The sequence below is a fragment of the Cyprinus carpio genome, chromosome A9 (genome assembly GCF_018340385.1).
Source record: "Cyprinus carpio isolate SPL01 chromosome A9, ASM1834038v1, whole genome shotgun sequence".
In the NCBI taxonomy this organism is placed as follows: domain Eukaryota; kingdom Metazoa; phylum Chordata; class Actinopteri; order Cypriniformes; family Cyprinidae; genus Cyprinus; species Cyprinus carpio.
In genome coordinates this window covers 18,392,077-18,415,464 of record NC_056580.1, presented here as the reverse complement: position 1 = coordinate 18,415,464, position 23,388 = coordinate 18,392,077, and the positions used below count along the sequence as shown (strand labels likewise).

General features: G+C 38.8%; 1 protein-coding gene across 15 annotated transcripts; it reads right to left on the bottom strand.

Annotated features, from left to right (window-relative positions):
- Positions 1-440: 440 nt before the first annotated feature.
- On the bottom strand, positions 441-23,238 carry pikfyve (phosphoinositide kinase, FYVE finger containing). 15 transcript variants are annotated; one of them, XM_042763873.1, is made up of 44 exons: positions 23,081-23,238; positions 19,815-20,005; positions 18,651-18,698; positions 18,297-18,455; positions 17,719-17,730; positions 16,837-16,946; positions 16,144-16,315; positions 15,068-15,275; positions 13,914-13,940; positions 13,651-13,734; positions 13,413-13,551; positions 13,174-13,331; positions 12,950-13,061; positions 11,761-11,908; positions 11,455-11,673; positions 10,337-10,399; positions 9,680-9,809; positions 9,301-9,481; positions 9,144-9,218; positions 8,958-9,065; positions 8,689-8,829; positions 8,386-8,512; positions 6,870-8,110; positions 6,553-6,653; positions 6,344-6,415; positions 5,937-6,108; positions 5,653-5,831; positions 5,191-5,304; positions 5,005-5,113; positions 4,752-4,906; positions 4,567-4,663; positions 4,390-4,450; positions 4,169-4,309; positions 3,949-4,069; positions 3,759-3,854; positions 3,360-3,443; positions 3,173-3,267; positions 3,008-3,067; positions 2,590-2,766; positions 2,346-2,449; positions 2,123-2,251; positions 1,744-2,005; positions 1,588-1,662; positions 441-887 (listed from the first exon to the last, which is right to left on the bottom strand). In XM_042763873.1, the coding sequence occupies exons 2-44, from the start codon at positions 19,993-19,995 to the stop codon at positions 772-774; spliced, it is 6,363 nt and encodes a 2,120-aa protein (XP_042619807.1). In that variant the 5' UTR covers positions 19,996-20,005; positions 23,081-23,238; the 3' UTR covers positions 441-771. The 15 variants fall into 15 exon arrangements, with proteins under 15 accessions (XP_042619807.1, XP_042619812.1, XP_042619809.1 ...); XM_042763878.1 differs by having other exon boundaries at positions 11,506-11,673; XM_042763875.1 differs by lacking the exon at positions 13,914-13,940.
- Positions 23,239-23,388: the final 150 nt, after the last annotated feature.

Genomic DNA, 23,388 nt, shown 5'->3' with positions numbered 1-23,388 from the left:
TATTGATATTGCGACTATACTTTTATACTCTATTAGAACTAGCCTATTACATTAAAATCTGTTTGTTGTACGTCAAGCTTTTTGTGGTTGTAAGCCGGTTGCGATTAATTTGACGCTTCAAAATCGTCTGTCATGTGTTATTACTTATATATAAATCTCTTTTTCAAGTGTGTGTTTCATTATACTATAGGGAATGTTACCATGAGTGTGAGTATTTATTCAATCAAAAACTCCTTTGGATGCTCTGCTAAAATATGTGCCTTCAACTCCCAATGACTATCAATGAGTGGAAATCTGTAGTTTTCACAAAAGCCCATAAAGAACAGTCCTTATCTATACATCCTTAGTATTAATGTTTTTTTTTTGTTTTTTTTTGGCAACTGGGCACAGGTCCTAAATGCATAACTGATCAGACAATAAAGTTAAATATCATAAGACACTTTTACCAGTATTAATAATCTTTAATTCCATATCTCTGTACATTTATAAACTTTTACATCATCCACAGTTAATAGGTTATAAACAAACACTACTACTTAACAGTGTTCTAAAAGTTCAGCCATTTCAGTTCAGTGGATCTTCTGGAACTGGATCTTGGCACATCCGTTTTAGTCAATTTGTGCTCAGAGTGAAGAAAGGGGTTCAGTTTCACCCAGCTTCAGACACCACTGCAGATAATGGAGGGTTCACTATGGTCTTCCATAAAATCACTGCAAAGTACATGAGAGAGCAGCATATCCCTTTCCAGCTATAATGTTCCCTTCTTGTCCATCAGCAGTTGAGCCCAAGACCTGTCCAGTGATCAGGGACCATGAGAAAATATTTGTCCATGGCCTCACAGAAACGTGCTCGATACAGCTCTGGTGACACCACCGTGGGCATTTTACCTGTCAGGAAGGAAAGGCGATGAAACATGGGTTTAAAGGAAAGTTAAGAGTTTCAGTTTCTGAGAATATCATGGCTATGTATGTTTTAGGAGAGTATACTGGCGCTTTTCCACTGCATGGTACGGCAAGTTACAGCTCAGTACAGTTCACTTTTGGGGGGGTTTTCCACTGGGTACAGTACCTGGTACTTTTTTTAATACCACCAAAGACTACAGAATACTCTTATTTACCCTTAAGAATCTTAAAAGGACTTTGGTACCACCTCGGTTGAGATTCCAAGCGAACTGTACCGTTACCAAAACGTGACGTGTAAACTCTGCTGATCACGGATTTGCTGGAGAGAATCGTCACTACCTGAACTTGCGACACAAACACAAAAGAACCGCTAAATTTAAATCAGCACAGCCAGCGGAGGATCGAACCAGCTGTTTTGAACAAGCATTGTCTGTTGCGAAGTACAGACGTTCCTCTCGTTGATAGCAGAGGAGCGGATCCAGCGAGAGCTTGATGGGGTGATGTGGAATGAAAAGTTTTTTTTTAGGAGTCGTGGCAGTAGAGGCGGAGCAACTATAACAATGTGAATAATCCCACCCACTCTAAAGCGATACTAAACTGCAGTGGAAATCAAACTGTTCCGAGCCGAGTCGTGCCGTACTGTACTGAGCCGTGCCGAGCCGTACAAAAAGCGTCATAACTGTACCTTGGCCTCCGAGAATCCCGGTAGATTTGACCACCATCTCCAGCTTTTTATCCCATGTGAAAGTCCGGATATAATCTCAAACATACAAGAGTTTTAACATTCATTAAAAGAAGAAGTCGTCCAATATTGACTTTAAAATAACAGATACTTTCTCACCTATGATGCCCACAACTAGCTCGTTCGTGGCATCGTCACGGCCAACCAACAGGGAATAATCAATGATGAGGTGGCTGGACAGGAAGAGGGCATCACTGAGGATGGCAGCACGCAGAATGGCCTTGCAGTGTGAGCGAATATAAAGGGGATTGTCATGCACCAGTTTGAGGAGGTTCTCATCCAGGAGCACCACCTCACAGCTCTCCTTTCCTAGTTCAGTCTTCACGTTCCTGTTTCTCAGGGATCCCTTCAGGTCAAACACCTGCACAAACACAGGTAACAAGACCCAAACTGAAATATTTTTGGCAGTCACAGTATTTCTGAAAAACCAACTTCAAATCAGTTATAAGTTGCAAATTTAAAATCTCAATTAATGTACCTGTGCCATCTTTCGCCCATAGAAAAGGTTTTCCATCACCAACAGGTCCAGTTTCTTTTCTGTGTTGTTCTGGGAGTTCTTGTAGCCGATACGGTACACTCCCAGAATCTTAGCAAGTGCTGTGGGTCGCTGTTAAATAGATGCAAGAACAGTTTAGAGAGAAAAACTTAACAACAGGTCAAAAATGCTGCCTTAGACATCACTACGGTGTTTATTTCCTTACTTTTTGCTGAACTGATCCTGTGATGTAAGTAAAGTAGTGGGGTGCAAAGTCTAAGAAGGACTGGACCTCTAATCTGGGCATCTGCTTCAGAATAAACCGATCATCTAACGAGAAACAGCAAGTTTAGCAAAACACATCTAACCACTTAAAAGTCTTTACTTAATGGAAAAAAATGGTTAATTGGTGGTGGTGGTGGGGTTCATGAATGATTATCTGTACTGAAGGATATCAGATTAGGTCGCACCTTCAGTGGCATAGAAAACTGCACCAGACTTCCCGCCACGAGCCTGCCAGTTAACACAGCGGGAGAGCGATCGCACAAAATCATCCTCCGAGCTCTCCATAATCTCTTCCCGCATTTTATGGAACTCCTCCGCGTAGTAAATCCGGCAGTAAAACTTGGCATTTGCATCTGAGAACTCTGAATTATAAGTGTGATTTTCAGAATTATTATTTGTTTTAATTTTATGCATACCTATTATTATTATTTGTATTATTGTTATTATTAAATAGCTAATTTATTTCTAAAATATATTTGAAAACTTAATATAAAGCTGACACAGTGGTTAGTTTGTGACCCACAATTACTTAATGTCAGAGGGTCAAAATATTCACCTAAATATAATGAATGTTTCAGTCGGCTATTTCAGCCTGATACTTACGTAGCTCAATGTGTGGGTTTCCGGTCTGCTTCTTTTGTTTGTCTCCACTTTCAGGCTCCTCTGCAAAAAATATACCATATAACATTTATTCTCATAAGTAATTCCATATTAGACAGAGCAAATTATAAATGGTGTTTGTAAGTGGTAAACTGTGGTTAGGTTTACTGAGTGGGTCAGCATCAGCGCTGCTGCGGCTCAACTGTGACGTGATGCTTTCACTAGGTTTGGCCGGGCTGTTCTTCACTCTACTCTCTCCAGAACTATAGATGGCAAAAAAGAAGGAAGTCAGCTTTTGTTTTACCAGTATACACAGAGAAAATACAGCCGGTGAGGAAATGAGTGTTTGATGTACCTAATGGCCTGAGATATGTCATCAGCTCCAGTCTTTACTGTTGTCTTTGTAAGCTCTTCAAGGGCGGTTTTATACTCTTTACAGCTGGATTATGGAAAGAGTAAGAGTGCCTTATTTAAAATGCAGATATTGCTGAGAAGTTTGATTCATTTACAGAAATCACACGGTCCACTTCAGTGAATTGCTCATAATGCTGATTTACTGAATCTAATTAGCAAAAATGCCTGTTTAGTTGAAATTTAGTTAGATTGAACAAAAATATAAATAAAAAAGTATAAAAATAATACAAAAAATTTAAATATAAAAATATAGCCCTTTAAGATATTCAGTGTAATGTATCAAAAGGAAAATAATATCCATATCTACTTTTTAGTTATTCATGTACAAAAAGCTGTGTACCTGAGTGCAAAGGCAATGATGGAGCTGGGCTCTCTCTCACACACAGCTATAGGAACTCTCTCGTGCTCATACATCAAATAGTGCTTGTCTGGGTCACTAACAAACCGAGAAAATAAAAAGACATTTATCAGCTTGAGAAAGAAAAGCATTGGTTTGCTTTTTAGTACCCATAATATCATAACAGCTTTACAAAGGTAACGGGATGGGATTGTAGCTGTTGCCTGGTAACAGGTTGGCCAGGATGGTTTTCATGGTGGACTTTTCCTTTACTTGACTGTCATTGGAACCAAGCAAGTGCCCGTCGAACATGTCTAAACAGAAGAAGTAGAGAGATGAAGAGAACGAGAGAAAGTCAGGTGGGGTGGTTGTGTGTGATTTCAATCACAAGGAAGTGTCCAAAGTAATTTTACCCTCTGGGATGCTGACAGAGTCCAGATCAGGAAAAGATGGTCCGCTCGTGATGACATCTGGAGTTAGTTCAGCCGGAGACGGTAACTGAAGTAATGATGAAGACCCTGAACTTGACGGAAAAGTGTTGAGATGACGGTCCTCTGTGAGAAAAGGCTGTGAGTCGACTGTGCAACAATCAAGAACTACTTTTTCAAGATGAATAAAAGGCAGATGAACTCACCTTTCTCTCCATTTGGGACCACAGGGGACGGGTTACGAGGAGAGGTCTCCAAAGCACTAGTCTATCAATCAAAAACATCAAAATGATCAAAAGTATGCACTGTATGCATTTCTTTGAAGTCTAGAAGGTGGCTTACTTAAGCAAACTACTTAGTGATTTACTAAATAAATGACTGACCTTGCTCTCATCTAATGTAGCTTGTCTGTGTCTGCCAGGGCTGGGAGGAACAGATTGACGCTTCCTGCCTTTTTCTTGCTGGAACAAGTCTAGAAGTCTGAAGACAAGATAAAAATAAAAGTTCTACTGTTCTGATGGCAGATGTTTAGTTTCAGTCTCTATGGCCCTATGAATACAGTCCTCACCTGTTGTTCCAGGACTGCAAGGTCTCACACAAACCCTGCTTTTTGACCACCACTGACTCCAGAACAGCCTGTAGTTGTTGTGGCGAGTCCATCGCGCTGGTCTGCAGACGCACCTGTAGCTTTTCTATCCAGCCACGAAGCTCTGATTCCTCCATCTAAGACAGAAAAATGTTCATTTAAAAGTAACATAGCATTGGTCAATACATTGGATGACATTTTATTTACACAAGTAAAGTCCTGAAAAGAAACTTACATCTTTCTGTGCAAACATGTCCTCCATCTTTTCTTCTCTAGTCTTGCTGAAGGTGTCAGTTTTTAAGGAGGTCAGACGGTCATCTACGGCCAGGTACACCTGAGCCACCCTACAAATGTTGGAGAATGAATTAATTTAGCTGATATCTGGAGGAGGTTTATGAGGAAGTCTAGTAGGGAATCTTACTTATGGGAGAAGTCTTTGAGGTCCTGCTGCAAGTTTGCTTTAGAGGGGCCCTGGCTCCTGATGAGGATTTTTGGAGGAGGCAGACAGATCTCGAATAGCCTCACTGAGATGTAGCTACAGATGACAGAAAAGCATGAATACATTTTAATTAACAGTTTTTAAAAATGTACTAAGGTAGTCATATTCTACGGGATGAACGACTTCAGATTTTCACGCCTTGTGTCTTATATCACACGTCTTGTGGAGCGCTTTCAGAATATGCATTTATTTGCCATTTTAACAGTTTGGAAACAGAGTGTAAATGTGGATTTCAAAGAGTTCTCATTCTGTTGTGCCTTCAATAGGACACTCGACTAGTCAATGTCAAGCTTAAAGTGTCATGGCAGAGCATTAAAGTCGGGTAGTCTGTGCAACCCCTAGCATATTCGAATATAAAGAGATCTATATTGTGAAGATGCACACCTGAATGAAGCCACCATCTGGTTGTAGCAGAAGTACTGGTGATAATCTTTATGTATGGAGTGGCCACAAGGCTCTGCATTGGCCCGACGGGTGTACTTGTTACCATAGAAACGGAGCTCTAGATACTTGGCGAAGGACATGGACCAGGAGTCATTAGACAAAGGGACTACAGGAGTCACCTGAAACAAAATTGGTAACAATTCATACGAGTAATACTATAGGACATAATATCTTACATTAGTTCTATTTTATAATTTTTCTAATCCAAATGCTCCCTGTGTTACCTGTTTACAGACACGGCACCAAGAGTAGTTGAGGATTGTGTGCTGATATCCAGGTACAGGCGAGTCCAGCTCTTTGAGAACAATCTGGACACAGCCATTACCATGGACAAAGCGCCGGATGTGGTGAACCATGGGGGTCTCACAGTACATGCTGGGGCACTGGTAAGAGGGTCTGAATCACACCCATATAAAACAAAATCAAAATAAACAACAAATATACTATGTAATGATGAAAAATTTCAATACAGGTGTGTGTTCAAAAGCAAATCATTTGGAACTGCTATCAGTAATCATGAAATTTCACTTGCACTGACTACTGAAATTTTGGTACTATGACAAACATAGGCATGATGCACAATTTCCAGGTAAAAAGGAATCAAAAATAGATGTGTGGTTTAATACATTACCTGAAACAGTATCTCTCCAGAAATACGCCAAGAGTCAAATCATTCTTTCCATAAAACTCCATTGTTACAATCCTGTAAATACATAGCAGAAACAATAAAAACCTTGACCTCGCTGTTTGCATATTCAGGAAATAGTCAGTAACACGTTTTGTCATGCTACTGTTAATACATCTTAAATGAATAGGACAGTGCGAGTGTACTGAGTTTACCATGGACTGACGCAGGGGTTTGGGGCATTATTAGATTGTGCTGATGAGCTACTGAACAGCACACAGAGCCTCTGATGGTTGATTGGATTTAAACAGTCCAACTGAAACATAAAAACAAATAATCAGGCTTCTGCATTTAAAGTTTTGGGAAAAAGTTGCAAATACAGCAGCCTTCATAAATTGCAAAAATTGTTGCAAAAACTATTTTTTAAGAGTTTCAGGTCCTATTGTGCACACTAATTGTTGAAAGTGCCTTTATGTTCAGAATGTAGAATAAAGTAACAGAATAACAATACTAGCAGAGAAGAAACCCTCACCTTAGTAGCCCAGTTCATTTCGTTCAGTCCTGCCCCTTTATCTTCTTCACTGTCTGACTTTATTGGCGCCTTTGTGGGTGGGGCTTCACGAAATTGCATTCCTTCCCTTTGCCGAATGCGCCCTCCCTGGGCACGATAGTCAGCCAGCATGCGTGCCAGCTCGTGACTACTGCCTAGCTGCTCTACTATACGGGCACCTGTGAGTTTGTGACAGGACAAAATCTGGATGGTCCGTTGGTGTGACACAGTACCATTGGTCAGGCTGCCAGAACTCGGGCCAGACTCTTTTAGCAGCTGCCTCTTGCGGCGTCCGTCCAGCTCTTTCGAGTCCTTATTCAAAAGAGGAGAAAGGTAAACCTGTTCTGGGAAATAATCCCGGCTAGGACAATGCAGTCCAGCAGCCGTGAGCAGGTATGGCTCCTGAAAGGTAATAAAGGGTGAAATGCAGAGAATAATGTCTTTAAGCTCCTGTTTAAACAAAGCTGAGATGGATTTAAGGTGGTCATCTGAAGAAGCTACATGTTCGGTCACAAACAGGCCTGTGTCATCCTGTAAGGGATCCCTGAAGAGCCGGGCTGGTGGGAGGGAGGTCTCAGAGCTTGTGCTGTCCTGATGGACCATCTCCTCCAGCTCTTTATTCCTCTCCTCCTCACCTGAGCCTTTAATCACTTCCTGTGATGTCTCTTTCAGGTCTGAAATAAGGAAAGGTGGTGACACTGGCTGGGGAAGACTGGAAGTGAAGGATGAAAGAGGTGTGGAGGTCTTTATAACATCTTCCTCTCCTCCAGAGAAGGAAGAAACTGAGGCATTTTTATTTATTCTGGGGCTTTCTCCATCTTTATTAGAAGATTCAGAGATGGAAGGCTCTCTGCTGTGGGCTTTGATGACCTCCTGATGCCCTGGCTCAAAGTCTCCTTCTGGAAGAAGCGTGAGGTTCTCATCCCCCAGTGTAGAACCATCATTATCTTGTCCCTCCCGTTCCCCACCAGTTTCATCCTCTTCCTCCAAAGTGGTGCTTTCCAGCAGACATGGGAAAGAGGAACTCTCAGCCAGGCTAGGAGGCATAGCAAACTCATCCATGAGGAAAGAGATCTCCAGCTGTGAGTGGTAAGCCACACACACCATAAAAATGATGATCTCTTTCACCCGTGCCAGCTCATACTCTGAAGCACCACGGAGCTTGATGGTGCAGCCCAGCTGAGGAGGACAGCCATCAAAAAACATAAGGGTCTTCATCTCATCTGTAAAAGTGAATTTTACAAAGATTTTTAAAATGACCAATTTCAGTTTTACCATTTTTATTTTTGAACAATTAACTTAGCCATGATGAAATCTAAAAAAATCTAAAAATAGGGGAAACGAGCATGCACAGTTAAATATCCAATATCAACAGATACTGATAAATTAATAATGATATGGTATTGATTAATTGCATCCTTAAAAAGAACAACTTTTATTAAAATGAAAAATGAGTTAAACCTGACATACATCAGAAATAATAAAGATGGAGACTCACCATTTGGCAGCTGGAAGGAATGCAGGTAAAATTTATGGCAGGTACCCAAACGAGGTTTTGTAAGAAGCTGATCCATTGAAATGACTAAATCTCCTTGAGTCATTCGACTCACACGGTCCAGGACTTGCTGTGTTAATTAAAGAGAGATATTAATTGAAACATTCACAAACCAGACCAAAATAACCCATAAAAACCCATTTGCCACATCCTCTCTGATTAGGGCATTATCAGTGGTCAGTTACATAGTGTACATTTTTGAAGAGACTAATAATATTTAGACAGTGCTTTGGAGAAGGTACTAACAGGTTTGACATTAATCACAAGGCTAATGCCGTGTTCCAGTAACATGTCCTGAGCGATACGGGACACAGTCTTCTCCACCAGCACCAGGTTCGGTCGGACGTCAGCAATCCTCTGAACATAGTTCTTCAGAAACTCATGCTCCTGGAACGAGCAAATTGTAAATGAAATGATTTCTCAGATTCTCGTGCTTGCAGCGTATTGTCTGGAGATAATTAGCATACTCTGGTAAACACATTTACAGATATCATGTAGGGGTCTGTGGTCATTACCTGTAACACAATTGGGTCAATGCAAGTGAACTTGGTCTCTTCTCTGTACAGATACTCAATGGAGCATTTGAGGAGAAGGATCTTGGGGTTTTTGATGTAAGGGTTCATCTGTTGAGAAAGTCCACGCACTTTTAGCACAAATATTACATGACCTTCTCTGTAGCATAATGTTCAATCAATACAAACCTTTTTGTGTGCAATATTCTTTGTGCAAACGAAGCCGTTTACTACAGCAGAGTCAAACTTCTTTCCTCCTGGAATCTATTAAAAAAACCGCACATATTAGACATATTTGTCAAGTAGAACTAGATAAATCGATTTTGCGTCCATTTTTGTTCCTCACCTTCTTGATATGGACAAACTGACGAATATCCATGTCATCATCACAGTTGCGCACATCCGGTCGCACCGTCTGCACAACTTGCCTCACCACAGGTACAATAATATCACGCCAAGAGAGAGACAGTGATTCGCTGTACAGCAGCTGCTGCAGCAGCGCCATCATGTGGCTGTGATTAGCAGACCTGAAGAGGAAGCATTAATCATGATGTATGCTTCCAAAAGTCCCTAAACTCATTTACGTGTGATTTATGTGATGCTTGTAAAACATTTGTAAAGAAAGGTTTCTTTTTGTATTTTGCTCCTAATTGTAAATTAATAGAAGTAACCAACTTTAAAATAACATGTTATGCATTAAAAATACCAATCCTCTAAAGTCTTACAGTAAACGCTCCATCGCTTTTCTTTCCCCGTTCTCTTCCCGCAGCTGGTCCAGAGAGCTGTGATGCCAGCCGAGAGGTGTGAAGAGCATCTCTTTAGCTTTCTCCTCAACTCTCCGGTTAAACAAAGACTCTACAGAGGAAAACCACATTAGCACAGGTGAGACAATAGTTCATGTACACTACACAATTGTATTTTTTCAAGAAACTGTTATTTTTAATCATCTAGGATGCATTGCAGACAAAAAAAAAATCTGTACATTTACATTTATGCATTTAGCAGACACTTTTATCCAAAGCAATTTACAAAAGAGGATCAAAGTAGAGACATTTACTGTATGTAAACAAATGACTATTTCTATTTAATGCTGTTCTTCAAACTCTCTGTTCATTGAAAAACCCTTCAATTGCAGCAATGACAGTTGTGCAGTCAGTTTATGAAAATAATTAGGATGAAGTTTCATGCCATGCTTTCTGCTGCACTTCCTATAGGGAATTGCTTGTAGGGAATTTCTGACAGACCTTATGATCAAATGGTTTTTCAAATTAAACTTTAAGCTTCAAACTTCAAAACCATACATGTCTAAGTTATTCGGAACTTTTGAATGGAAGTATTAAGTATTGTAAAAAACTACAGTAAAGGATGTGAGAAACAGTTACCTTTAATAAAGGCATCACTGATGGATATTTGCTGACCTCCATCTTCAGAGAGCAGGACTTCCACTGACATGGAGATAGAGAGAGTGCATGTGAGACAGAACAGTCATGTGTAGACATCAGAGGACACTGAATTATATAGATGTAACATATAATTAAAGTAAATGTTAATTAGAGTAAAAGTTGCCATAAAACCATGCACCAGTCTAGTTCAATAAATTAGCTTCAACAGTAATTTTGAGGAAATTGAAGTCAGTGTTACTGCTTTGTAACTGAGGCACGCATGATGTAGCAGCAAGTCATGCTTTTGAGGGAGTATGACAAGCTGGAAATGTATTAATATGAAATGTTGTACTGGGAAAGGAAGTTCATTCATGCTGGACTATATGCTATAGTTAGGGCTGTTACTTTAATTGTTAATTATAGTTTGGAGGGTCAGACTAGTATTTAATGGTAAGTCTCAGATCAGCAAGACATCGGTTTTGCTCCAAACCCTAGTGAGCTGCCTACCTAGAGTAGATAGGATTTACACACATCACCACCCTGCCCCTGATGCAAAACCTGCTACAAACATAAGGCAGTAAAATTACGCTGTCTCATAAGATGCCTCATTTTAGCTTCAGTCTAAGTCAGTGGCACATGCATTCTTCAAGCATTAAGCAATCCCAGAATGCCTTATAAAAATCTATGGGGATTTTTTTTTTATTCTGAGTTAGAATTTGTTTAAAAACAATTAAAATTAATTCATAATAAATACATTTTATTTTTGTGCTTATTAAAGAGGTCGTTATGCATTTTCTTTCTTTATTTTTTTTGCCCCTTAAGGGGCAATTAAATTGTTCATAACTTAAATTGTAAGACTTTTTGCACTACAATTTTAGTTTTTGTCAGTATTTTAAATCCACTCTTTGACCTTGAATGTTAAGTTGCTGCAGCTTTAATAAGTCATCATTGAGATTTCTTTGCAGGTAAGCTGTAGCCTTACAAGGTAGCTGCCTGTGTAGGCAGTATATAGTGATGCAGCTCACTAGGGTTTGTAACAGAACCAGTGAGTTAGTGCTGCTTTTGAAGCAGACAGAGGCAAACCAGGATGGCCAATGGGCCTCTCCGCCTCTCCTCACTTGGTGCATGGATGTCGTTTTCTGGGGTGAATGGGTCATGGGGCTCCATACTTTTTTGCTCGGCTTGGTAAGGAGGCACATGTGGGTACTTGGCCTGCTTCTTGATGTGAAAATTGACATTGTCCTGCTCCATGTTTAGGTTGATGGAGGCGGCTGAGTCACTGTCCACTGCAGAGTGGAAACTGCTGACAGATGTTCTTTTGCTGGGGCTGGCCGAATCTGGAAAATTGTGAGAGAGGGCCGGCAAGTTGGTAAGGTAAATATATTCCGACTACTATCGGAAGTTAACATTCATGGGATACTTACTCGGTGTGACATATTCATTTTCATCAGCTAGCTGCTCAGTGTCACTATCGTCAAACTTGATGTCTTTAAACCATGAAGGTTCGGAGTGTCCCTCTAGGGAATTCACACTGTCGCTGTCTGGAGAAGGGGTTTCTGAGAACTCTGTGTTCTAAAAAATTCAACAAATGCATTACTAACATGATGACAGATAAAATCAAACCAATTCGGTTTTTTGTATAGTGCTCTTCACAATACAAAAGCCCAATCAGAATTACAAAAATAGTTTTTTCAGTAAGCATGTAATGCCCAGCTACATTATTACAGTCATGCAATTTTAATATAAACTGAGTATTGAATTTGACAAAGACAACTGGCACAGTAATCCTTGTGCATCAATTTAAAAAAAGTTACACAAAAATGTCTGTCTCAACAAAATATGGTCATATGGTCAGATCTTTTACCAACATCAATCCATTTGTAACTACAAAAAAAAATAATTTTCAGGATTTTAGCCCTTTAAAAGCTAGTTAATACTCAGTGGTAGAGCATTCCGTTAGCAGCGCAAAAGGTTGTGGGTTCAGTTCCCAGGGAACATACATACTTGTAAAAAAAATGTATAGCCTGAATGCACTGTAAGTCACTTTGGATAAAAACGTCTGTTAAATGCATAAATGTAATGTAATGTAAATGTAATTTCTGGACTATTACAGTCTTGGATATGTCAATCATTAACAACAACATTCATTTTGATGCATTATTATTTTTTGTGCAGTGTCAGGTTTTTTTTTTTAATCATCATTAAGACACACACATTTCTCAGTTCACACATACAAACCACACTGACATCCATACCAATACACCCACCGATTACAATTCAATTGGCCTTTTTTCATTGCTTAAATGGGTTTCATTGTGAGCAACTATGTTCTTAAGGTCTTAAGCGTGGCTATATTCTGAAAATGTTGGAAAAAATGCTATGGTAGTCAATGGCTACCATCAACTGTTTGGTTACCCACAATCTTCAGAATTTCTTCTTTTCTTGTCTCATACAGGTTTGGGAGAGTAAATGATGACAATATTTTCATTTTTGGGTGAACTACCCCTTTAACGCAGTCAAAATGATTGAAAAAAAAAATTTATAAATGAAAAAGATGCACAAGGGTTAAACAACTGTCCAAATATAAACCTGCCACAGAATACTGCTTCTCACCTGGAGAGGGCGATATAAGGCATACTCATCACGGAAGATCTGATCATGATGGGTAACGCAGTCAAGCCAGCGGCCATCTACCAAAGCCTGTCCAATAGCTATGGCCTGAGCCCTGGAAATAATCGGAAAAAATAAAACACTGTAATTGCATACAAGCATCTGACCATGCTTGAACTTGTAATGAACCAAAAAACCCTCTCAAAACCAGTTTTATTGGTTCTTACCTAGTTGAAATAGTGCCATTTCGTAAGAGCCAGTTGACTAACTCTTTACCCACAATGCAGTTGGGGTAAGTACGCAGCCAGTACCGATGGTCCTGGAACTCCATTCCTGTACTGTTGTGGCAAATCTTCTTCCATAGATCTTTAAGTTGAGAAGAATCCTACAAGATAACCAGCTGTTATAATTTCCAACTCGAAAGTTAAGAAAAGTTGAGGAGGAACCTGTGAAAGACAGTTTGTACCAGAAGGATCTTTCTCTCCTCTTCGCTGTGGTCAGTCTTGGATAGGGCCCGGCTGTTCTGAGGGCTAACTGAACTCTCGTAGGCAGGAACCATGGATGAGCCAGAACGGTCCAAGGACAGGTTGGTCACACTAGCTGACTTAACACATGAAATAAATTGAAAATATTGTGTTTACAGTCTATAAAAATAAGCACAGGAATGAACAAGAAAATCTTTGACCAAAATACACAGTAAACACCTCTTTCTGGCTGGTGACTTGCCCATATCATCCTGGACTGCTGTAAGTCTGGAACTGAGAGCACTGTTCTGAGATTCCTGATGACTAGAGTAATTACACATACACACACACACAAATAAACCTCAGCAACAGCTTAACCATTTCCCTTTGAAATACTACGTAAATAAATGACACTCAAGCTATGCATGAAACAGTCACAATTAAGAGCAGCAGCATGTCTTCACTAGGAGGTCATGCAAAACAAAAGTAACACTAAAACTCACTTCTTCCTCATCCCAATGGAATTTTTTCTATGCATAGAGAGAGAAAGGAGAAAAGATGAGAATTGAGACAGACTCACAACACATGAGCAGGAGCCAGCTGATTAGGCGAGCAGAGAGACTTGAAGTTCATTTGCATCACATTAGTCCTGTGACTGTTTCACGTAATTTGTTATGTCAAGGGGGAAATTCCCTCTTGAATGAAAAAATGAATTGGAATGATGTACTGTCAGATTAAAAAGCTTGGTGGCAATAATGATTCATAAAACAGTAAATACTGACTACAGTACAATAAAAACATACACAGCATTATTTGACTAAATAACTATATATGTGTCCACCCTGTCTAAATACTGTCTGCCAGTCCACGATGCTAGCAAGATGAAAACATGTCCAGGTCATATTTTACTCCAAAAATTTAAAAAAAATATTTGAACTTTTTAGGATAGTGGGTTTTATTGCATTGTAACATTACTTTCATGCATTAAACCAGGGGTGTCCAAACTTGGTCCTGGAGGGCCTGGAAGTTTCAAGTATACTTAGTAAGAGCTTGATTAGCTGGTTCAGGTGTGTTTTAATAGAGTTGGAGCTTAACTCTGCAAGACACTGGCCTTCTAGGACCGAGTTTGGTGATCCCTGCATAAAGCATTAAACAGTTTTTTGTTTTTTTGCAATTCCAAAGGTTTTCTCAAAATGTTACATTTTACAAAATTATGATTTTTGGGGTGAAATATAACCACAAAGGTCTTTTTGAGAAGTTTCATGAGATTTACCCAGCAACACGCTTTACTACAATTAAAACAATTTTAATTGCAAAATATTTTTATGGATATAATAAACATCAAAGAAACAGCATCTAAATTGTTCACTTTATATTGTACATCCCATGCTATTTGTTAACTACAAATTAGTTTTATGCTTTAAATGAGGAACAGAAGTAAAATCATAAATCATCACTTGACTAGATGGAGCCAATCCTTCTACAATCCTCAAATGAAAGAGATAAACAGCAAGAGCAATGATTATGGTAAGAAAGCAGAGTTAATACAGAGCAGAGAAACACCAGAAGGATAAGGTAAAGTGAGCAGGAACCACTGGAATAGATAGTGATATGTCCTTATGTCCCGCCCCTTTTCTGATTCTCTCCGTTTTCTCACCTTTGCCAGGCCAGGTCCTCTTCCAGAAAGATGTTCCGGCTGGCTTTGCGGCCTCCCACAGGTGTGCGTGGTTCGGTGGGCTCCAGAACGCACACTGAGCATGGCGAGTCTGACAGGGCACTGAGATCTTCTCCAATGGAGCTTGAGTCAGTTGAGTGAGCGTAGCTCAATGCTATCTTGCGACAGTACGTACAAGCCCGTAAATCACCTGCGGTATGTGGTGGGGGGGGGGGGCAAAAGAGACAAGAGTAGAGAAATTAGACCACCAAGATTTGCCATTTCAGTTTTGATGAAAAAGCTGTGTATTTTTCAACCAATCTTTCAAATACAACACTGATTTGGTTTTATTTATTAATGTTAAAAGCTAAAGCTGTCAATAGAAAGAATGAAATAAGAACATAAAATTAAAATGTAGTAAATCTGAAAGCTTTACATTTAAAAGACAGTTATTTCAAATGTTAATTTGCTTAAATATGAATAAATTAATTTCTTACAGACTTTCGACAGCCATAAAATATATTTTGAACAAATAAAAAATAATGATCTGAATTTTTTTTTATGATTTTGCTCTTAGAATGGGACCACTGAACTAGTGTACCCTGACTACAGCTAAATGTATGGGGTCCAAAACCAACATGAATAACCAAAGTAAGATATCAGTTTCTCAGAGAATGTAGTCTGACTGAATGACATGAACAGAATAGTTCAGATGAGTTTACAGCATGAAATATCTGCAAAATATATATATATAAAAAAGGAAATAATGTTGCTTTTTAGGTAGATACCGATTCCCCTAAAATGTCAAAGTGCACAGACACAAATTCTTATTCTTCTTTTTCAAAAATAAACAGTTAGTCCACAAAGTTCAAAAGTCACTCAACAACCCATTTAAATCAAAACCCAAAAAAGGTCAAACCACTGCAAGCACACGCAGCATGCTAAAGGGTAGTCTTACGCTTAATTTGACATAGCTGCTCATCTTCTTGTTGAAAGCCTCTTCAAAGAGGCTACGTCCACAAGCCAGTGGTCAGAATGAGACCCGCGCTTCCCACAGCCAACACTACAATAACACTCACCCGTATAGCCCATGAACTTGCCAGGAATTTCCTGGTTGCAGCATCGGCTGCAAAAAATTTGACCGCAGAGTCGACAATGGTGACGGCGTCGAAAGGTTGTGAATTTCTCGTTGCAGTCATAGCACTCTTTACACTGGCTGTCTGGCATCCAGTACTGTTTCAGATCACTGTCCTGGAACATAAAAACACGATTAATATCACTTACATCCACATTCAATAAAAAAATAAAATAAAATAATTTGTTTGGACTCTTTAGCGAATTCTGGAGAAGGTGGATTGGCTCTTTTGTCTATAAGCTTAGAGTCATCTGTATCCACCTTTTTCTTGTTGTAAAAATGGGCATGGCTATTTGTAAATTCTATGGGTGTGGCTTCCGGTCTCATCTGATACCACAAATTTTTATCTCTAAAAAAAATATACTAATTATAAACACAATATTTAAAATTGTAAACACTTACAATATTATTTTAATGTATTATCTTAATTATGAACACACTGGTTTGTAGTGTAAACAGTTTTACCGTTTACTGCACGTTGTTATTCACCTATATCGGCTAATGAACCGGAAGTCTCACCCATAGGCTTACTTCCGCATTGAAGAAAAAGGTGGATAGAATGCAAAAAATACTTGAACATGGGATTCCCCCCCCCATGTTGTTTATATATCTTAAAAACTTCCCTGGAAATCAATACCTGACTTTTCCCTTCCATGATTTCCTTGAGTCTCTTGAGGGCTGTGCGTAGCTGGACAGCTGTTCGGGGATCGTGGCTGCCCAGAGGTGCTTCTGATTTCCGTCGACCCTCTAAGAATGCAAAGAGACAAAAAAGCAACAGTCAAGTACAAAACAAAATGTTAAATCTACTCTAAAGTACAATATACAGGTGAAAATGCATGACACACATGCTCATTCAAAACCAAAGCCTGCTGTCAAATATCCACCAGCACTCTTGATCCTGTCAATGATTGCTTATGTCAGCCGCCATATGTCAGCGAGGATTTGGGAGATTTTTTTGTGGGATTATGATTCTCATGAGTAGACTATGAATGAATAAAAGCATGTGAAATTACTCAGACTAACAACTAAAGCTCATAACCAAAATGTTCAGCTCACACCGCTTGAAGCATCCTTTACATGCAACAAATGTGGTTAATTTAAAACTATATGCTGCAAAAATCATTTTCTTAACCAGTATTTCTGTATGTTTTCCCAGTAAGCATATCTAAACATCCTTTTATAAACAATATAAATACACCTAAGAATAACTGTCAAAGACATGTTTTCAGAAAAGTTTACCTGGACTTGTTTTTTGGGCATTGGGGGGTTATGTTTAAAATAAGATAAAGATATTTGGCAGTGTGTTAAGAAAAACTAACCTACTGAAATTAAAGATATATTCTCTTAAAACAAGTCTTAGTATATTTGTTTCTCAAAAAACAATACAAAACACTGATAAAGAAAATATTTTCTTTTTGCAGTACACACATAATTCAATTCCGTGTTGATGAACTGAAGCAGATTTTAGGTCTATATGAAACTGACTTCGTGCATATGAAATAAAATAAAGAATCCTCACCTTCCCAGTCCACTGTGAACAAAAAGGAACATACAACAACTTTAGCCTAAAAGATTTCTGTACATGTAATATTTGATTGTCAAAATCGTTCAGCACTCACAAAATATTCAGCTTCTAATCATCTTGCAACTTTCAAATAAAAAGTGATGGTTCACAATACTTGTTTACCACTCGAATTATAGTCTTAACTCCAGAATGTAGTTTTCCAGGTTTACAGTCAAACTGTTTGCCTGAATTTTCCCTCATAGTAAATGTCCAGTGGCCCTCCAGAGAGTGGAATGGATCATATGAGGGCAGAGTCTAGTCTTTGAATCACTGTTATCTTCAGTGATAAACCCTGTGAGAACCACACTGCACTAGTCATCAATGCAAGAGACCACTGATAGGACTGGCCTTTCTATCTCTAAAAAGAGCATGTTTCCAGGAATTCAGAACAATGGTTTTGTCTACAGAAAAACTAATGATTTTTACATTCTCTTCTATAGAAGAATAGGGCTACTGAACATGTCTGGGTCATATTTCACCACAAAAACAAAAGGTGCAATTGCACAAGTATATGTAATCTTGTGTTTTTGTACCTGAAGCAGTGGATGTTCTTCTGAGAAGTTCTGAATGTTTCCTGTGGGTTTCGGAGCCATGTATAGAATGGGAGGGACTTGACCAGTTGTGGCGTGGCCCCTGCGGTGATGATGAAGCTGACTGACTTTTCTCCATCACTGAAGGAGGCCGTCCTTCCTCTGAACAATCGAAAGCAACAAACAAGCTCTGTCTCGGTCAAAAGGTAGAAGATTTCTAATTTCGTGGTGATTGGCTGATTTAAAGAAAGAATTTTGTATTTGCATTGTGTTGACATTTCTTCTTTTCCTGAAATCATTTTTCCCTAATTATTCATTTTTGCTATACTTGTATTTCCGTACAAAATCTAGACTTACCAAGTTTAGCAAGCTTTTTTGCTGGTGCAATGTTTGCACCTGTTTTTTCTAAAAGGAATGAAAGGGAGAGATTAGAGTTGATCACTATAAATGTATTTTGAATTTAAAATTTTACGGATTATCACACTGATTAACTGTAAATCAATACACCAAGAATAATATTCAAAGAAATTAAATTTGAATTCCTGACACTTCTCTGTTGTAGTATGTCAGAGTATTTCTTCAGCTTCTCTGACCTGATCAAATACATTATCTAAATAAAATCATCAAATGTCCAACACAAATGCAAATGTTGAACTTTTGTTAAATTCACTAGATTATCTTCCTTTTAGTAATTAAGTGCACATGCAGTAGGAGTTTTACTTCTCTAAAGTGTTCTTTGGGCACATCATTTCCTCACAGTAAGTTGTTTACCCCTTAATGTAGAGTGAACTAGAGATCATCTATTCCTTTTAGCCCTATGAGCAGTTCTGAGTGAAACTCTTATGTGCTAACTGGACAGAATTCGCCTCAATATTATTTCTCAAAGCTCTGTGTCTTCTTATAATTTCATATAAATGGGTCCACTTTCACTCTTGTGCTGCAACGCTTCCAGCAGGAATGTTCTGTTAATATTATACACAGGAAAAAAAAAAAAAACTAAGAGTAAAAAAAAGTCCACATGAGAGCACACAGAATAGGCACTGTGTCCTCAGAATATTTTGAGCAATGTCACATGACTGTTTTTTTTTCCCTCCACTGACTGTTCAATTCGATTCCCTCCACTGCCTTTGTGGAGTTTTCAGTAGAGCACATTCTCTAAAACCAGAATGACTACTGTATATATAACCTTGTACTTTTATTACAGAAATCAAATTCAAGTTATTAAAATGCTAAAAATTATTATGCTTTAAATGTGCAACCAAGCAGTCAAACAGGAATACAGAGTACTATGCATTCAATTTCCAAATAAGTTCTATCAACCCATTAAAAAGGACAGTTTAATGGAGGATGATATCCATGAATCTGATGGCAGAATGGCAGAAAACACTGTTTGTTTTGATGGCAGAAACAAACAGTGAACCTTTGAAACCAACCTCATGATTGGTGAAATGAAAAGAAAAAAGGAAATGCAGGTGCAGATGTTGATTAAGGCATAATGGCGTGAAAAAAATTCTATTTTACCTTTGCTGAAGCGGAACAGACTGACAAAGGAGCTGTAGGCGGAGCGCAGGGGCGGCTCGTCCTGCTCGGGGGTCAGGGGTTTGAAGTGCGTTAGATGGGATGGACTGGTGGGTGAGAGTGGCTGTTCGGAGCTCCAATCCATCGCAGAGGACGAGGAGGAAGCCTTGTCTTCGGCAGCCATGTCACTGCCACTGAGGGACAATCCAAACAAATTTCAAATAAAATAATATATTTTGATTTCATCTGAATACTAAATATACACTGGGTTGGTACTCTCAGTGTTTAGATATAATAATGTCTCAGTAATGTCTAAATAAAACCAAGTCACAGTAACTCTTAAGCACTAATGTTTATGGAGAAGTCCGTCATGTGAGCTATATAACGTGGACCTCACTACAAAACACTATGAATGAAGACATGTGATCACACAGAGTAGCTGACTACAAACGAAACTTGACCAAAAAAATGGATCACAAGGTTCACAAGGACAGCTGTCAATTAAGATTTAGGAAATGATTCCTCAGTGTCCTGGGGCCTGTAGTACTATGAAGGTAGTTGAACAAATACAGAATTATAGGATTAGTTTCAAATTGACAAACCAAACCACTCCAATCTGGCTTTGTTGGTACCATGAAGCTGGTCATCAACTTTCTCTGTCAACTCAGGCTTGATCCTGAGTTAATGGGGGGGGGGGGGGGGGGGTGCATGTGCACATGAAAGTGTGACATCAGCCAATCACATGCCAATCACATTCTCGCCCGAGAGTCATTGCAATTACAATTCACTACCAAAGATAAAAAGATTGAACAATATGTAGAATTTAAAAACATTTACATGAGATGAAATGATCTTTCCATGAAAGAGGGAAACTTGAAAAAAACATCTTGCTATATAAGTGCAAGTAAAAGTTGTAAAGTTAGTTTATAGAGTTGATAATATTTATAGGCATAAAAACACTTAAAAATCTAAGTTCATATGTAGTCATGTTTAAAGCTATTGATTCTAAAACTTATTTATGTTGCATATTATCTATAAGTTTATATTAATTTGAAATAAAAGTAATTTAATTACTATTAAACTAAGCTAGCTTGTGTAATGGATTAATGATATAATAATTAAATAAATCATATAAAATAATTATAAAAAAAAGAATCCTCTCTAAAAATCAGAGAATTTTATCTTTAAAAATAATTTACTATGTAGCATCCTTTAATTTGTAGTAAGAGAAACTGGGGGAGTGGCTTTATTGCATCAGACATGTGTCACTTTGCTTGAAGCTGATCTCTAAACCAGAACATAACCTGCCCCTGAGCTAGTCTCGTGTAGCCAGACCTTCAGACTGACGGCTGAAGGTCTGGAATCCATGGCAGCCTTCATTGGCCAAGGCCGTTTGACCGTCATGTCAAATAACCAATCACAGTTTGTTTCGTTCATCGTCACGTTTCGGGGCGTGGAAATGTCGCCAAAATGACAGACCGGTGTGTAAAACTCTTGGACGTATTTTAAAGATTCTATGCTGTGAATTTTAAATATTTCACATACTTTTCAAAATCCAGCATTTAGTTCTTATCCTGATAAGCGCTCGTCATCACAGTTGTAAACTCGATGGCTTTCTTCTTTCGTGAGGCGGTCTGGCATCACGGCTGTTGTGCTGAATTCTGCACCCCTGCCAGATTATGCACCCCCTCGTTGAAGTCGCTACCTGATTGCCTAATTCCAACCCCACCCCTAATCCTAACCCCTCCCCCACACCTACTCCTAAACCTAACAATACTAGGGGGTGCATAATCTGGCAGGGTGCAAATTTCGACATTACACCGGAAATCCTGTATAATTCAACCAATCCAACGACAACTTCAGAACTTCTGAAGTGTTTCCACTTTTGTGTGCCATATGCATCAGACGTTTAGCCAATGGTCCGTGGGCGTGAAGTCTGAGGTTGAGACTACCCCTGAGCTGGTAAGCTGTGAAGCGTAAGTTACTATGGTGATGAACACCACTAAAAGCCAAGCCACGTTCATAGTACCTAAAACCCAGGTTTGGTGCAAACTAAACTGAAACTTACCTGGCTAGCCAGCTAACCCGGCTTCATGGTACAGGCCCCTGGTCTTTGTAGGCAAATCAATGAGAAAGTGATAACTAATCACTAACTTACAGCATTTATTATCTATTTTATCCACTCATTTCAGAAACAGATTCAGCACTTTACTATTCAAGTCAAGTCGAGCTTCATTGTCATTCTGCTCCATGTGGGGACATAGAGTGGAAGGAAATGTGTGCCTCACAGGACCACTACATAAATGAAGTAAAACAGTATAAACCTAAACACAGCTAACCTACTGAGAGAGTTTGACTGTAAATACACTATATATAAATAATTACCTATACAAAAGCCGGAAAATGACAAAACACAAACACGAGTTGCAGCAAGTCATATGATTGCTAGAGAACTGTACTATGGCGAAAGCCTCCTCATGAATAATAATTAAGTCTTGCTGACGTTACCGGTTAGAGCGTCCAATCAACTAACGTCATTAATATTCATAAGCCAGACCTACGTCTTCGTAGGCGTCGTTAACTGGCCACGTGATGAGCGCCAACATACCAACGTGTGCCTTTCACCCAATCAGGAAAGCCGACTCTCAATGCTTCCTGATCTGTCATTAACATTCAGCAGTCAAGCCTTCGCCATAGTAGGACATTTATTCGTATTCCGCAGGCGTTTATTATATATTTTTAATCATATAACGTTACATGTACAGCTAGTTTTACGACTGTTAACTATACATGTGCATTACTATTACAAACACGGCAGAAAAGAGCGTGTTGTGTTATTGTTTTAGCCAATTCAAAACAAATCGTGTGAACTGGATAACACAAATAATTTTAGCGTATTGCAAAATGCTCATAAGCGAATATACTAACACATAATAGAATGCAACAGAGCAAGCAAATATATATATATATATATATATATAATATAAATACTAAGCTATGTCACATTTAAGCAGTGATGCTGTAGAGGCTGTTTTTATCTGAGAGTAACTCGTCCGTTTAATCTGCTAGGCTTATCATTTAGACAATCAGTTTTGCTTGCAGTTATTTTACAATATATATTTAACACACAAACGATTGGTTTCGACAACAACGTCAAATTTCCTGTTTCATCCATCAAAGGCCCCAGTAAAGTTAGCAAAGCTAGCTGTCTGATGAACTAATACGAACGTACATGTATCATCACAGCATAACATAAATGTTAGACGTACCTGTGTCGCCTTTTTTACACCATGTCTATGTCAGCTGTTTAGAGATGCCATCAAACAATAATGCATTTAATCCAGAGACATTTTCAGTAATTCCACCCTTGTGATGTTCGGCGACTTGATCAGACCTGCTTAGTCGATCACAGAGAGTTCGAGCAGTGTTAGCGCTAGTCGTGATCGCAAGGTTAGGCATAGCTAATCGATAAAAGCGTGTCATTTTAGATATTTTATTAATCTTAAAATTTTAAGAGAGTTTTAAGAGTTCACAAACTATTTTTATTATAAAAGACAGAATGTGTAGATAAAATAGG